A 17,418-nucleotide genomic window follows, 5' to 3' on the forward strand; every position below is an offset into this window, starting at 1 on the left:
GTAGTAATCTCAAACAGAATGAACACCACAAACAAGAAATCGAGCAATCACAAAACAGGAAGCACATAGAAGTCTAGAAGAGCATCGTTAATATCTCAGATAAATAAGCAACAGTTTACCAAAAGCAGCGCCACAACCGCCAACTACACACTAATAAGACATCCATTTCTACCACTACCAGATAGTAGACAGAACTAAATACTACCAATAGATGGAATCTAAGCGGAGGTGAACTTGGTCACAGCCTTGGTGCCCTCGGAGACGGCGTGCTTGGCGAGCTCGCCGGGGAGGACGAGGCGGACGGAGGTCTGGATCTCCCGTGAGGTGATGGTGGGCTTCTTGTTGTAGCGCGCGAGCTTGGCGGACTCCCCGGCGAGCTTCTCGAAGATGTCGTTGATGAAGGAGTTCATGATGGACATGGCCTTGGAGGAGATGCCGATGTCGGGGTGGACCTGCTTGAGCACCTTGAAGATGTAGATCTTGTAGGTCTCGACGCTCTTCTTCGCCTTCTTCCGCCCCGCCTTCTTCCCCTCGCCGCTGCTCTTCTCGGCCTTGCCGGCGGGGAGACGCTTCTCCGCCTTGGGCTTCTTCCCCGCCAGGGCCTTCTCGGCCTTCTCCGCCGCGGGCTCCTCCTCCGCGGGCTTCTTCGCCGCCGGCTTCTTCTCCGCCTTGGGCGCCATGGATGCCGCTCTCTTCTTCTCGGGGAAGGGAAAGGGGAGACGAAAATTTGGGGGAATTCGGTTGCGAGTTGTGGAGTTGAAGGGGAGGCGGCGGCGATGGTATTAAAGGAGGGGAGAGGTGGGCGCTGATTGGCGGAGGGGGTGCGCCGCGGATCGATGACGTGGAGGAGCATGTGGCGCACGATTGGTGTTGTTTTCCTATGGACGGCTGAGATGCGTTTCGGCGCGGAAAGTGTACGCGGGAACGGGAGGAGTAGGCGGTTTCCGTCGCGCGCGCGGGGATTACGAGTTTTCATGGTTGGGCAGTTGGGCTTTCTTTCGTAGAGTTTAGCTCATGGCCCAGTAAAAGTCGCAGGCTTGGAAACTGGGCTATTCCCGATTCGAGGCCCACGAGAGTGGCCTGTTTACTTGTTTCTGGGCTAATCGAGCTACTACTATTTCTTTTTGCTCTAAAGTCTATACAAACATGTTAATGTCTTAGCGTATGACCTCATCAACCGTCCGGCCTTCCACGGTGAATCGCTAAAATGGTATAACACCTGTTGTTTGTCAATAGCATTATCACAGCATAAAGCAATTGAACCAGTCGCATGAACCTCTATTTCTTTTTTTCCCAAATTAGATGGAGTCACACCTCTAGAATCATGTGATGGTCAATTTTTGTGATGAGCAATTATTAAATGCGAGTGTTTATTGAAAATATAGTAATTAATATTTTCTGTCAGTGAACAGTGCAGCACTGAGTGGCCGGTCAGACCAGACAATGGGCGGCGGTCAAACCGAGAGGTGTCCGGGCAATTATTCCCTTAATCTCTCCCCTTCCTATCAGACTGAGGGTGCTTCATTTTTTACATGTTGAGGGTAGGGTTAAATACTAATTTTGGCTACAAATGTTGCAGAGTACGGGGAAGGTTCTGTAGTCACGAAGGTGGGTGATACTTACAGCTTAGGTATATTATTGCTTGAGATGTTCACCCGAATGACATTTTCAGGGATTCAATGGATCTGCACAAGTTTGTTGTAGCTTGTGTTCTTGACCGACCCCTAGACGGATTCGGTTCCAGTGCAGTGGCCACTGTCAAGTTAAGCAGTCACAAGAGTATCATTGGATTTAAAACGGATGGCCTAGATGCCTCTTTAGTACTGTAGCAAATTAGTGTAGCGTTTTTTAATGAAAAAATGTGCAGCTCTAATTTTACTGTATCTCACAATTTAAACCATTGGATCAATAAATAAAGGGTTGGGATTGTGTAACTGCACTAGATCTCAATTCCCCCTAGAATAGCTGATCCAACAATCTAGCTGCATGAAGAAGAAAATGTACAGCTCTAATTTTACTGTAGCTCACAATTTGGACCATTGGATCAATAAATAAAGGGCTGGGATTGATCTCAATTCCCCCTAGAATAGCTGATCCAACAATCTGGCTGCAAGAAGAAGAAAATGATTCAGATGTTAAACACACAAGCATAAAAACAATAATTATTCAACAGTGCTTGGTGTCTGTTTTTAGGCTCGGCACATCGTGCTCAAAGCAACAACCAGAGAACGAATAGTGTTATCAGAAGCTGTATCAGAGATGAATATCTCAGGTCTTGGATGCTTGGCCATGAAGAACATAGCACTGTGAGCTAAGCGTTGCGCAAGATACATATGTAGTGTTCATGATTGTACCAGGAATAATTGGAGGAATACAAGGTTGCTTAGTTGATACTATTCATTATTTTATCTTAAATAAAGCTTAGATGCACGTCATTGTAGTGGTTTATGCTTAGAAGCTGTCACTTAAGAAGGTATTTCTGCCGATAAATAAAGATCTTCAACAGAGTTTGGGCCGAGGTTACCGCCACCTCGCGGTAGCACGATAACCGCGATAATTGTCTAAAATCGTACAGAAATCACATTCAAAAATTCGAATTCAAAACTCGGCAGTTTCGCGGTTTCACCGCGGTTACCGCACGGTTTACCGTGATAACCGCGATATTTGCACGGTTATTGCGGTCTGTATAGTTGAAATCATGTAAATGAAAAATAAATAGGGAAAAAATAAAAAATACGGTTGAATATGTGTAGAAAACTAGAAATTGAGAATAATTGAAAGAATATGTAGGATACTTAAGGCCCAATATTGTCTTCCTTTTTTCAATTTGTAAACTATTTTTTATTTTACCCTCAAATTTGAATTTAGTTTACTCTATTTTTTAAAAAATCTTCACCATTGGCAATTATAAATCAAGAACTACATCCATGTTTTTTTTTCATTTTTTCTCCAAAAGTTTGAATTTGGTCAAAATCCATCCAAATCAATCGCCAATTTCCCCTACCGTACCCCGCGGTAAGCGTGATAATCAGCGCAATAAGTGAAACCCTGCTCTTCAGACATGCCCCTGATAATTGATAAATAAAACTTATGTGAGCTTAAGTGGTGTTCTTTTATCCTGAATATGAAAATGAAGATTTAAGTTTTTTACGCAAAACGATGTGGTATTAACGTATGATTGATTGAGTTTTAATTATTACAAACTTGAAAAATAGATTAATGTGATATTTTAAAGCAACTTTCATATAGAAAGTTTTCGCACGAAACGTATCGTTTAACAGTTTAAAAAACGTGCCACAAAAATTTTAATCTTCATTTAACTCTTATCGAAGAAAAGAACGGACCTTAATTTTGCCACCATGTCTTACTCATCGTCCCCGTGAACCCCTTTCTTTGTCGCCACAATCACTGCAATGCACGCTACATCTTGTCTGTCGGCAATGATTCTCACGGGACGGCATATGCTGGCACTTGACTGACCACTTGCATTTGATGGAATATATATATATATATATATATATAGGACGCCCAGATAGGACTCCATGGTGCCCGGGCACCACTGACATCTGCCGTTGGATCACATTCTCATCTAGTTGATCGGTACATGTATATTTGATTAACGGGTTCACCCGTTAAGTACATTTGATTTGGAAATTGACAGCGTGTGCATGCATGCAAAATATTTAGTAACGTCTTTAATACCTAGGTTTGGTAATTGACAGCGTGTGCATGCATGCAAAATATTTAGGAGTATTAATTTAGCGTATTTAATACCTTTCCATCAACAGTTCACGGCCGTTATTTGGTTTCTAAATATTTGTCACCATAATCATGGATTTGCGGTTTATTTGGCAACAAATATAATGCGGTTTATTAGGGTATATGAAAATCTAAGTATACTTCTACGATGTAGTATATATGGAAATGTTATCCTGCTGTTATTTTGAAAATAATTATATAAGGAAACCGAGGTACCCTAAGTACACCATGGACGATGTAATTGGAATATAAGTATATATGGAGGCTAAGTATATGGTATGCTTATGTACACCTAGCTAAATTAGTGCGTTTTGCAATTTCCAGATTCAGAAAATGTTTACTCATTTATGTAATGTAATGGCTATGTATACACGGGTTATTTTTTCTATATACTTAGCTAACTTGTTAAGTATACAAAGTTTTAAATTACGTTAATTTAATTATATTATGAATCCAAGCGTATATAAATTTACAATTTGTGTACACGGTATATGTTAATTGATTGTCATCTTATATTGTTGTAAATAGAAATACCATGGTTTCTAAGTATATCTATATTTCAAATCTGTGTACTGTAGATTATTAGAATTTAAAACTCGCCTACCTAGGCTGACAGTACATTATTTCCTAATTAAATTTGGAAGCAAGTATATTTTAAGTCGTTACGTCCGGATGTAAAATTTAATATAAATAAATCCAAGTATATTTTTGTACCATGGATTTTAAGTATATCTAAAATTAAAATTTAATATAAATAAATCCAAGTATATTTTTGTACCATGGATTTTAAGTATATCTAAAATTTAAATGTGTGTACTGTGTATTATTATTTCCACCATGTTTTTCCATATGTGCCGATTTAGATTAAATTCAATTTCTTTCCACAGTGTTTTAGATGCGCTTTTAGAAGTTTAATATGCTGAATTGAAAGAGTAGATCTCTTAAGTGAAGTCTGAAAGGAAACAAAATATCGGTGAATTGGCTCATCCACATATCATAGGAGTTTAGCATAATATAAATGAAACATATGCTAATTAAAGTAAAAACGATCTATAAATATAGATGTAACTAGTTTATTATTACAGTACGATTGTGATTCATAAATGTAAAAACACCGAATGGCTGCTTATTTGACCGATGGCTGGCAACCATATCACACCATCAGAGAGTTGATTTTCGGCTGGTACTTGCATGTTGCCTCATGTTTGCTATTCAGACGGTGGGCGAGTCACATTTCTCATCACTAGGATGAGAATTTATCATCACTATGACGAGAAATGATCAACTTAGGAGCCTCCACCTCCCTCTTGACATCTTTACGGTCTGTATCTATCTCCTACGAAAAAAAAACAAGTGGAAAATGTTAAGAGCAGGAGTGACAAATCCAGAACTGGAGCTGAACGTGAACCAAAAATATATTAAAATAAATTACCTGTGAATCATTGGGCTTCGTTTCATCGTCTATTAACATCTGCGCCTTTTGGAGATATGCATTCTCCTCTTGAAGACCATACTCATTGACTAGGGCCGTCCAAGTATCTTCAAAATCACTTGCTGTGCGTGCATGATATAAGTTGTGTAGTTCTGACTTCGTACCAAATAATATGTGCCAACGGCAGCGTGGGTGATCATACTTCTGCAGCGACTGATCGATCTTATCGCTCCAGGCACCAGTGTTCATCTTGTCCATAGCTACTGGCAATATAAGTATAAATTTCAGAATACTAAGAAGAGGTCAACATATATGAGAAGTACATATACGTACAGATAAGTTGGAGCCATACCTGGAACAGAAATGTGTTGTTGGCGAGAACCAGAGAGAGCACCAGAAGTGAGCAGAGTCGTATTGTTCTGCTCTTTATATGTTGCAATTGTGTCTCCGTTGGAAGGAATGAAAAAATTAATATCATTACCAAGTATAAAGATCTTATTTATGGTAATATTTATAGCTATTACGACCGATAGGTTACATAATATAATTTGTTACCGTCAACATGGATCGATCCAGTCAGAATTGGGTATCAATTGATTAATTTAGTAACCAACGAGTGATTTCGGTACTAATTGGCCATAGTCAACGGGATAGAGAGAGAGTGAAAAAATGCACGTCTGAATACCACAAGATTAATGACATAATCTGTACTTTTACAGGTGTACATGTACACATAGGTTTATGAGTGACAGAGCGAACACGTATACATGTATATCCCACAAGATGAATGACATAATTATGAAATAGAAAACATATCCGAATTTAATTAAAAACTTGTCCAAGTGCAACACGCAAGATATGGGAATATTTTTACAAGATTGTATTTAAAAACAACGATAGACTTGCTTCTATACACCAACACCACACGTTGATGCATAGTGACCAGCTAACTTGCATTTCGTGCACACCTTGATCACTTTGTTCTTCGATGTGTTCTCCGGATTTGTGGGGCATCCAGTTCTATAGTGCCCCTTCAGATGACAGTTCGAACAAATGCGCTTTTTTCGGACTCCACCATCTACTGGGGACTTCAGCCTGGTGGACCTAGGTCGGCCACGCTTTGCCCGACGATCAGGTGGCAGTGGCAAGCTTTGTACGGCCTGATGAGCCGCGGGGTCTTCATTTTGTTCACCTCCTTGATCCGGTCCAGCAGGTTCATCATTTGGGGGATCAGTGTACCCCATGGGAGATTCGTTGGTACCGGCCACTAGTTTAATCTCATCCAGTGCGTCAGTTATATGTTTCATAGCAAGGTGGAAAGCATCAACCGATATGTCACCTTGTTTGGACAAGTCTATACATGCATGGTAGAGCAGTGTGTGGCGGTGTGTCCTGGAAGAGGCAGCATCTTTGTCATTCCTGAAGCTCTCAAGGTTGCTGCCAGATCCTTCTCTGGCACTAATACTCCATCTTCTTAGAATGTACTTATCTGGGATGCTTCTGCAGCCTATGTGTGTCATTACCTACATGAACAATGAAAAACGGAAATGATAAACTAAACTGCTTATACATCAAAACTAATTTTTTTTAGGGTAACTATGGTTTTCTACAGATGTATACACTGGATTAAAGCTGACAGAATATGAATCGAATCAAGAATTAACTTATCAACATATACGCTTACCCAAATTTATGGTAGATGGGTAAAACAATTTAAGAAGAAAGAGGCATGCTCTAGAGGTAAAAAAATGTAAGTACAAGGACCAAAATAAAGCTGGCGTACCTTGATAACGTGGCAACACAGTATGCCCATGTGCTCAAACAACTTGCAAACACATTTGTAATCTTCTTCATCTTTGTCTACCTGAACTTTGAATGACAACTTACTCCATGATTCTCTCGCCTCACTGTCAGCATGCACAACCAGCCATGGAAAAAAAAAGGAACAATAAGGGTACTTACTATGTGAAACATGAAAATCAGGCAGCAAACATATACGTGTAGGAAAATAACCTGTGTTATTTGATGGTGAGTAGTCAATATTTAGATCAAATGATGGAGGATCGAAGTCCAGACCAGTATAAGTCCTGTGTGGAACAGTGCGATTCAAGTCGATTGATTCTTCTTTCAAGTTGTGAGTATGAACCATCGGTGTACAATTGGCAGCAGCTGCACTCACATCTTCTACATCATTTCCTAAAGATGGTGTTTGGTTGACCTCTATTCCATTCTCAGCATCATCGTTGACAGTTGTGCATGTATAACCTTTAGAAACATCAACTTCATCGCTGATTGGTATGGTCACGCTGGGCATGTTCTTCGAAGCTTCTGTCACCTTAACTAGACTCTCTGTTGCCTTATCAAGGTTGCCAATGCAGGAAATCCAAAAACTTTTCAATTCTTGGGCCTTCTGTATTAATTCAGCAGCATGCTGTGTTGCATGTTGATATTAAAAGTTTATATCTCTAGATATTTACTAAATAAACATGTTTGGTAGAAATTTTTTTAATAACTTACCTGAGACTCAATCTGAACATTTTCATTTCCCCCGCTGTCAGTGACAGATGTTCTTTCGCACGTTCTTTTGTAGCAGACTTCATTTTTGGGCCGTAGCTGGATCGATATAAAGTGCAAGTATATCAGACATGTGAAGGGTTAGAACAATATAAACTATGAATTATTTTTTTGTAAAGTACCTTTAATTTTCCAAACTGTGTTGCCTGGTAATAGTTCCTTTCGCTGATGTCCAGCTGATATCTTTCCTTTATTGTATCACGATCATATAATGCAATTCGAGGAAATATATTATGCTCCAAGTTTAGATCACCTCCAAAGTCCACGTTATCCAAATAATGGACCTTTGCATGAAAAATTTTATTAGTGTACTCACTATCATTATATAATTATAACATTTAGTGTATGTACTGCATTGGGAAAAAGTCTATATACCTGCAAATAAATAGAGCAACCAGTGATATAACCACATTTAGTGCCATCAGCGTGCTTCTTTTGAACAGTTGCCGCTGCGTCCAATATCTCGTTCAACACATACCCAGACCAATTGAACTTTGCTATTTCATTGGGGTCAAGTAGTGCAGAAAAATATCTTGGACATTTATTGTCCATATTTGATTGTGGCGCAAGAAATTTCATCATAACAAGCATTAGGAATGCTGTTTTGAAACTTTCTTTCTCAGCCTTTGACATTTGCCCTCTATGGTGTTTATCTAATACATCCTCCAATACCTCCTTGTTAACGTCCTTAAAACTAGCAACTTTCATTCTTTCAGCAATTAACCTCTTGACATGAGAAACAAACTCAACATTGGGTGCTTGCAGCTCCTCCCCTACGCAAGGAATCCCAAGCACCTTCTTAACATCCTCAGGAGACAGTGGCAAAACCTCACCACTTTCTAGTTCGATAGCCGAACGTGTTGGGGATACCCGTGACAAAAGCCAGTAGCTGAAGTCACGATGGTTTGTTATGAGGGGCATATGCAGCAGCCCCTCAAAACCCATCTCAGCTACCAGCTCTTTCTTTTCAGCACTAAATCTCTGTATGATAGGTGTGATGGAAGATGGTACACAACGCGAAACCGGTGCCACGAATTTAACACGAACAGCCTTCTTCCTTGTAGGTGGAGTGACAAAGTCATCATCATCATGAATGGAACGACGCTTCACATTTCTTCTCACGCTCGCACACTTTGGAAGCCGCGGCATGCTATTAAAAACTACCATTATTAAAACAAGCAATATGATTCTCTTCGGGTCATATACTTCAATTTAAAATTAATTAAATCTATATTTACAAAGATTATAATTGAGATGTCCACGTAAAAGAGACATTGCTGCTGTTTCACTACCTACCTAAATTTTATTCACTGGATGCAATTAAAGATATTCGAACGGGCATGTTATATACCTAAAACAATCTAAATTCAACTGCATTTCAACAAAAAATCTATAAATTTAGGTTCCAGGTGATTCATCATGTGCTCAGTTTAGTAGATAAAAAGAAGAGGAATGGCAAATCATCTATACATAACAGGGACTGCATGTGAATGTAAGATGTGTGAGTGATAAACACTGAGATCCATACCTTTCAGGTAATGCAGCTCGCTGGTGAATAATGTCTGTTCCGAAGCTCACGAACAACCAGCGACGGCAGCGAAAAGGCACTTGGACATCAGGCGCTGTAATGGCTTGACAAAAATGGTTGAGGAGTTCTGGTTTCCAGCAAGAGGCTTGTGGACGAACGTCGTCGGTGACGAAAACCACGGACGTCGGCCCTCTTCACGGCATGGCGAGCAATCCCGGCGAGGTAACTCGGTGAAGACGATGTGGATAGCTAGCTCTTGGACCGTGAAACAGTGTGGAAAAGAAAAATCAAAAAAAGGAATACAGTAGCCGGTTATATGTGCATCTTGAAAATGGAATGTAATCTTGAAAATAGATGGCAATAATCGCAATTAGTGGAATGGCGTCATTTTTCAAAAACGAATCGTGATTCAAAAGGTAAGTATCTGCATGCAAACGTTGTATATATGGAAATGTGATATAGAAAATGGAAAGTGCTAATCATAATGTGTATGCATGATTAGAGGGCGCAAATTTGTAAATACATGCACAGTAAAAATGGAAATACCTGCATGCATGTTCTAAGGAAAGTATATGCATGCAACTCTTATCGGGTTAGACCCGTTAATGTGTGATAGCATCCTCTAGTGTGTTGCACGGATCTTAAAGCATTTGGACGGTGGATGGCTATGGAGCCCGGGCACCATGGTGCCCCTAACAAATTTACTATATATATATATATATATATATATATATATATATATATATATATATATATATATATATATATATATATATATATATATATATATATATATATATATAAAACTGGATATAACACATTCTATTGCAACGAATCGGAACATCCCATATTAGATTGGTTTTTTTATCACAAGAAGGAAGTAGGTGGAAGTGGAACACACTGCTCCTAGTACTACAATTACACTGGTCCTGCCCGGTGACTTGAAGTCAATGAGGTCAAGTGAACTCTTACAACAAGGGGGCCGGGGGGAAAAATGGAATCAGAAAGCAGCGATATATCTCCAGCCTGAAACTAAACTTTGCTCCAAAGACGCTTACCAAATAAAAATCCACATGGCGATACGTCTCATGAGGCGGCTTGGACTGCCCCTCCTCCCCGTCCTCCTGACGATCGCTGCTGCGTCAAGCAGCGATGAGGCATCGCTGCTTGCTTTCAAGGCGGGGCTCACCGGGAGTAATTCAAGCGCGCTCGCCTCATGGAACAGCAGCGGCGCCAGCTTCTGCAACTGGGAGGGCGTCACCTGCAGTCGCCGGAGGCCGACGCGGGTGGCGTCGCTGAGCCTGCCATCCAGCAATCTCGCCGGCACGCTCTCCCCAGCCATCGGGAACCTCACCTTCCCGCGAAGGCTAAACCTGAGCTCCAACGGCCTCTACGGCGAGATCCCCACCAGCATTGGTCGCCTCCGACGCCTGCAATGGCTCAACCTGAGCTACAACTCCTTCTCTGGTGCGTTCCCTGTCAACCTCACCTCCTGCATCAGTCTGAAAATCCTGGACCTCGACTATAACCAGCTGGGCGGGATTATCCCGGTGGAGCTAGGAAACACGTTGACACAGCTTCAGATGCTTCTACTGACCAACAATAGCATCATCGGACCGATCCCGCCCTCGCTAGCCAACCTATCATTGCTCCAGGACCTATACTTGGACTACAACCACCTGGAGGGCCTGATCCCACCATGCCTCGGCAACTTCCCAGTTCTGCATGAGCTTAGCTTGGAAGCAAACATGCTCACCGGCGAATTCCCCCACTCTCTATGGAATCTGTCGGCACTGAGGGTGATCGGAGTAGGGCTCAACATGCTACAAGGGAGCATTCCTGCCAACATTGGTGACAAGTTTCCTGCCATGCGCTTCTTTGGATTGCATGAGAATCGTTTTCATGGGGCCATACCATCTTCTCTGTCCAATCTTTCAAGGCTCACAGATTTGTACCTCGCAGATAACAACTTCACTGGATTTGTGCCTCCCACCTTGGGGATGTTGCATTCTCTTAAGTATCTATACATCGGAACAAACCAGCTTGAGGCAGATAACGGAAAGGGTTCGGAATTTGTAACTTCTCTAGCAAACTGCAGCCAGCTGCAAGAATTGATGCTCTCTCACAACTTCTTTGGTGGGCAGCTGCCAAGATCGATTGTGAATCTGTCAATGACGTTACAGATGCTCGATTTAGAGAATAACAGCTTCTCTGGGACCATCCCTCACGACATTAGCAATTTGATTGGCTTGAGATTACTCGACCTGGGGTTCAATCCCATATCTGGAGTAATTCCAGAAAGTATTGGGAAGCTAACAAACTTGGTTGACCTTGCCCTATACAACACTGGTCTGTCAGGCCTCATACCGTCAACCATTGGAAATCTTACCAAACTGAATAGGCTGCTTGCATTCCACACCAATTTGGAAGGGCCAATTCCAGCAACCATTGGGAGGCTAAAAAATCTGTTTAATCTGGATTTGTCATTCAATCGCCTAAACGGTTCAATTCCCAGGGAAATTCTAGAGCTGCCTTCTCTAGCTTGGATCTTGGACCTGTCATACAACTCCCTCTCTGGACACCTTCCATCAGAAGTTGGTACTTTAGCTAACCTAAACCAGTTAATTCTGTCAGGAAACCAGCTTTCTGGCCAAATACCAAACAGTATAGGAAATTGTGAAGTGTTGGAATTCCTCTTGCTAGATAATAACTCATTCGGAGGAGACATGCCTCAATCTTTGACCAATCTGAAAGGGCTCAACGTACTAAACCTAACCGTGAACAAGTTATCTGGTAGGATCCCCAATGCCATTAGTAACATTGGCAATCTGCAATACCTGTGTCTAGCACATAACAATTTTTCAGGACCAATACCAGCAGCCCTACAAAATTTTACACTATTGAAGCAATTAGATGTGTCGTTCAACAATTTGCAAGGGGAAGTACCAGTTAAAGGTGTTTTCAGAAACCTGACCTTTTCATCGGTTGTGGGGAATGATAACTTGTGCGGTGGAATACCCCAGCTTCACTTGCCTCCATGTCCCATTCTTGATGTAAGCAAGAACAAGAACCAGCATCTAAAGTCTCTTGCAATAGCCCTGCCAACAACAGGTGCAATGTTGGTGTTGGTTTCAGTTATTGTTCTTATTCTGTTACACAACAGGAAGCTCAAACGAAGACAAAACAGACAAGCAACATCACTGGTTATTGAGGAACAGTATCAAAGGGTTTCATATTATGCATTGTCAAGAGGAAGTAATGATTTTTCAGAAGCCAACCTGCTCGGCAAAGGAAGATATGGTTCTGTTTATAGATGTACTTTAGACAATGAGGATGCACTAGTGGCCGTAAAAGTGTTCGACCTTCAACAATTAGGATCTTCAAAGAGCTTTGAGGCTGAATGTGAGGCTTTGAGAAGAGTACGCCACCGCTGCCTCATAAAGATCATCACTTGTTGCTCGAGTATTGATCCACAGGGTCAGGAGTTCAAGGCACTGGTTTTGGAGTTCATGCCTAATGGTAGCTTGGATGGTTGGATTCATCCCAAATCGAGCAAATGCAGTCCTAGCAACACACTCAGCTTTTCACAGAGACTCAACATTGTTATTGATATCTTTGAAGCAATGGATTATCTCCATAACCACTGTCAGCCATCAATCATCCATTGTGATATGAAGCCAAGCAATATTCTCCTTGCAGAAGACATGAATGCTAAGGTTGGAGATTTTGGCATATCAAAAATCCTCCCCAAAAGCATAACTAAAATTCATCTAAATTCAAAAAGCTCAATTGGAATCAGAGGTTCTATTGGCTATATTGCTCCAGGTAGCTAAAAAAAATTGTAATTCTGTCCTTATTTCCTTCATTTCCCTCCTCTTCTAATAGATAGAAGTAGAATTAGGGGTATTCGTATTTTTTTTTGTCTTGAAGGTACACTTAAAGTTTAACTGTGTGTGTTGCAAATATTGCAGAGTACGGTGAAGGTTCTGCTGCCTCCAAACTAGGTGACATTTACAGCTTAGGCATAATATTGCTTGAGATGTTTACGGGAACAAGCCCTACTGATGACATGTTCAAGGATTCGCTTAATCTGCACGAATTTGCTACCGCTGCTTTTCCTGACAGAGCCCTGGAAATAGCTGATCAAACAATCTGGCTGCATGAAACAAATTATACAGATGCTACAGATGCAAGCATGACAAGAGGAATTATTCAACAGAGTTTGGTGTCTCTCTTTGGGCTCGGCATATCCTGCTCAAAGCAACAACCCAGAGAGCGAATGGTGTTAGCAGATGCCGTGTCAAAGATCCATGCGATCAGAGATGAATATTTCAAGTCCCGGGTGGTTGGGCAACGAGCAATAGAGCACTAGAGCTAAATGCTAGATAATATACATATGTAGTGTCAATCATTTTGCCTGGAATAATCGGAGGTAAACAAGGTCCCAGATTTTTTTTTTTAGAGAAGGTCAAAAGACCCGGCTTCTATTGAAAGCCATAACAAGGACCCAGTTAGCCGTTGTAAAATACATACGAGGAATTTGATCAAATTTCTCGATATGTACACAGAGAATGTAATCGGTTTGTTAAATAATATTGAACTGCTGTAGTTTTTACTTCAGAAAAACACATGAAACCATATATGGTACTAGCAGATTTCAACACATTCCTATGCAACCATGAACCATATTTACTAGCAAAATTTCCATCTATCTGATATAGATACCGATGCAGCTATGAGGCACCAAAGTTCTCAGGCTCCCACACAGACATAGGATCAACTAACATAGATGTTGCTTGGTTCAGCATTGCAAACAGAAACGTTAGTGTTAATCAAATGCACTGGAATCAGAGCAGGCTTGTACCTTGATTTATTTGGTTTGGGTGGATGCGCTATTTGATTACACGATGGTTGTGGTGCTGGTCCTGCAGAAATCACCAATGAAGAATAGGAGGAGATGGCGGTGCACACAGTGGGGTGGATCTCCAGCCCCCCGCTCTGGTCCTCCGTAGCCTGATGACCTCTGCAGGTTAGGATCTCTATCACACGCAGCGGCGGCTGCGCTGGTGGCTAGCTCCGGCAGGTTGGCAGCGCCGCTTCATGGTCATGGAACAGCAGCGCCAACAGCTTCTGCAGCTGGGAGGGCGTCACGTGCAGTCACCGGCGGAGGCCGACGTCCGTGGTGGCGCTGGACCTGCCGTCCAGCGATCTCGCCGGCACGCTCTCACCAGCCATCGGAAACCTCACCTTCCTCCGGCGGCTCAACCTGAGCTCCAACGATCTCCACAGCGAGATCCCCCAGAGCGTCAGCCGGCTCCGGCGACTCCGGGTGCTCGACATGGACCACAACGCCTTCTCCGGCGAGTTCCCCACCAACCTCACCACCTGCGTCAGATTGACAACCGTGTACCTCCAATACAACCAGCTCGGCGACCGCATTCCCGGTGAGCTTGGCAACACGCTGACACGGCTCCCACGCTCGCGCTGGCGAACAACACCTTCATAGGGTCAATTCCTGCGTCGCTAGCCAACCTGTCGCCGCTTCAGGCATTGCCATCAACGGCAACCACCTGGAGGGGATGATCCCGCCAGGCATCGGCAGCATCGCAGGTTTAAGGTATCTTCTCTTCAACAGAAACTACCTCTCCGGCAAACTCCCGGTGTCGCTGTATAATCTGTCATCACTGATCATGCTCACGGTGGATATAAACATGTTCAATGGCACCATTCCTTCTAACATCGGAAACATGCTCAATGGGGTGTTTTCAGGAACTTGACTTATGCATCAATTGCTGGGGATGACAAGTTGTGCAGCGGAATGCCTCAGCTTCACTTGGCTCCATGCCCAATCCTTGATGTAAGAAAGAAAAAGAATCGGTGGCCTAAGTCTCTTACACTGGCTCTAACAACAACGGGAGCAGTCTTGGTATTAGTTTCAGTTGTTGTGCTTCTATTGTTTACTCCACCGGAAGCTCAAATGAAGACAAAATAGCCGAGCGACATCCCTAATTATTGATGAACAATATCAGAGCTTCGTACCATGCATTATCAAGAGGAAGTAATGAATTCTCAGAGGCTAACCTGCTTGGCAAAGGAAGATTATGGTTCTGTTAATAGATGTGCTTTAGAAGATGAGGGTGCAAGTGTAACCACGGCTGTGAAAATGTTCAACCTTCAAATGTCAGGATCTTCAAGGAGCTTTGAGGCTGAATGTGAGGCTTTGAGAAGAGTACGCCATCGTTGTCTCATAAAGATCATCACTTGTTGTTCGAGTATTGACCAACAGGGTCAAGAGTTCAAGGCACTGGTGTTTGAGTTCATGCCCAATGGTAGCTTGGATGGCTGAAATCATCCCAAGTCAAGCAATCTCACTAGCAATACACTCAGCCTTCCGCAGAGACTCAGCATTGCTGTTGATATCTTGGATGCACTGGATTATCTTCACAACCACTGTCAGCCACCAATCGTCCATTGTGACCTGAAACCAAGTAATATTCTTCTTGCAGAAGACAAGAGTGCAAAAGTTGGAGATTTAGGTATATCAAAAATCCTCCCAAACAGCACAACTAAAACTCTTCAAAATTCAAAAAGCTCAATTGGAATCAGAGGCTCCATTGGCTATATTGCACCAGGTAGTTAAAAGTTTTATTTTTGTATTTATTCCCACAAGTCCTCCCACCTCCTCCCTCATGGGTGGGGTCGGATTGTGCACTTTGTATATCTTACATGCTAATGGTACAGTTAGAAACTAATTTTGACTGCATATCTTGTAGAATATGGGGAGGGTTCTGCAGTAACCAGAGCGGGTGATACTTACAGTTTAGGAATATTGTTGCTCGAGATGTTCACCGGAAGAAGCCCTATGATGACATTTTCAGGGATTCAATGGATTTGCACAAGTTTATTGCAGCTTCTTTTCTTGATAGAGCCTTAGACAGCTGATCAGACAATCTGGCTGCATGAAGAAGCAAATGAGACAGATGTGACAAATGCAAGCACAAAAAGAAGAATTATTCAACAGTGTTTAGTGGCTGTTCTTAGGCTTGGCATATCCTGCTCAAAGCAACAACCCAGAGACCGAGTGCTCTTAGCAGATGCTGTATCAGAGATTCATGCCATCAGAGATGAATATCTCAGGTCTTGGATGGTTGGCATTGAACTAAATGTTGGATAAGACATGTATGTAGTGTCAATTAATTGTACTAGAAATAATCGTTGGAATACAAGGCTGCATGATTTATATTTATCAAATAAAGCTCAGATGCATGTCATTGCAAAGACGTATACAGAATGTCAATGTAATCATGCTGATCAAATAATACTGAAGAGCTGACCATATGGCTTCTTACACACGAAACCATGGTAGCAACTTCCAACAGAAACTTCTACGCATCCATGATCCATAATAAAAAAAATATAACCAACTACTCCTACAGTCCTACCTGATAGGGATACCCTTGCAACCATAAGAAAACAAAGTTCCACGATTCCCACCCACATAAACATAGCATCAACATAGGTTGCATCTAAATAGATCTAACACTGAATACCAAATCAATAATAATTCATGTTGTCTGAAAAGAAAAGAACAAGTGCTCAAACCAATAACCAGATAGAACCAAGGGATTTGCTCTCAAAATATGGGCATGTTATTCCAACCACTGCAAATTCATAATAGCAACTGAAATTATTCCATGAGTAAAAATTATGATACATCCATATTAATCCTTATGCTGTCATAAAAATTAGAGTTATTTGACAGCGAATGTATTATGGAACAAGCCCAACCGAAATTCAGGACAATATTCCACGTAGAACCTTGGATGTAACTTATTCACCTCCAACTTCGCTGGAGGGAGAATCACCTAACTGGAGAGTGAATCAAAGGACAAGACACATTATTACAATAAGTAGAATCAACAAGAGTTTGGTCTAATCTTAACACATATGCCTTAAGGCAATGCATATCTTGAATAGAGCAATAGCCTGACTGAAAACTTTGGTATAAGATGCATACCTAACAGTTAGCTCATAAGCTAGCAGCACTCAGAAATTCAGAACGGAATGAGAAAACATGCGGGCACAACATAATCTTAAAAATCAATAATTGTAATGTGATGTTTCA

At 41.7% G+C, this 17,418-nt stretch overlaps 3 protein-coding genes and 1 pseudogene across 3 annotated transcripts; 2 read left to right on the top strand and 2 right to left on the bottom strand.

The window, feature by feature from the left end:
* Positions 1–19: 19 nt before the first annotated feature.
* LOC4324495 (histone H2B.10) lies at positions 20–741 on the bottom strand. The gene has a single exon (NM_001428116.1). The coding sequence runs from the start codon at positions 678–680 to the stop codon at positions 219–221; it is 462 nt and encodes a 153-aa protein (NP_001415045.1). The 5' UTR covers positions 681–741; the 3' UTR covers positions 20–218.
* A 5,112-nt stretch (positions 742–5,853) lies between these two features.
* LOC4324496 (uncharacterized) lies at positions 5,854–9,486 on the bottom strand. The gene is made up of 7 exons (XM_026022865.2): positions 9,294–9,486; positions 8,141–8,915; positions 7,888–8,049; positions 7,709–7,804; positions 7,205–7,622; positions 6,975–7,098; positions 5,854–6,714 (listed from the first exon to the last, which is right to left on the bottom strand). Exons 2-6 carry the CDS (start codon positions 8,912–8,914, stop codon positions 7,052–7,054), a joined length of 1,497 nt encoding a protein of 498 aa, XP_025878650.1. The 5' UTR covers position 8,915; positions 9,294–9,486; the 3' UTR covers positions 5,854–6,714; positions 6,975–7,051.
* Positions 9,487–10,243: 757 nt separating this feature from the next.
* Positions 10,244–13,933, top strand: LOC4324497 (probable LRR receptor-like serine/threonine-protein kinase At3g47570). The gene is made up of 2 exons (XM_015765939.3): positions 10,244–13,118; positions 13,265–13,933. The coding sequence occupies exons 1-2, from the start codon at positions 10,244–10,246 to the stop codon at positions 13,663–13,665; spliced, it is 3,276 nt and encodes a 1,091-aa protein (XP_015621425.2). The 3' UTR covers positions 13,666–13,933.
* Positions 13,934–14,250: 317 nt separating this feature from the next.
* LOC107280792 (putative receptor-like protein kinase At3g47110) lies at positions 14,251–16,567 on the top strand (annotated as a pseudogene).
* The last annotated feature ends 851 nt before the right edge of the window (positions 16,568–17,418 follow it).

This window comes from Oryza sativa, chromosome 1 (assembly GCF_034140825.1).
Source record: "Oryza sativa Japonica Group chromosome 1, ASM3414082v1".
Taxonomy (NCBI): Eukaryota; Viridiplantae; Streptophyta; class Magnoliopsida; order Poales; family Poaceae; genus Oryza; species Oryza sativa.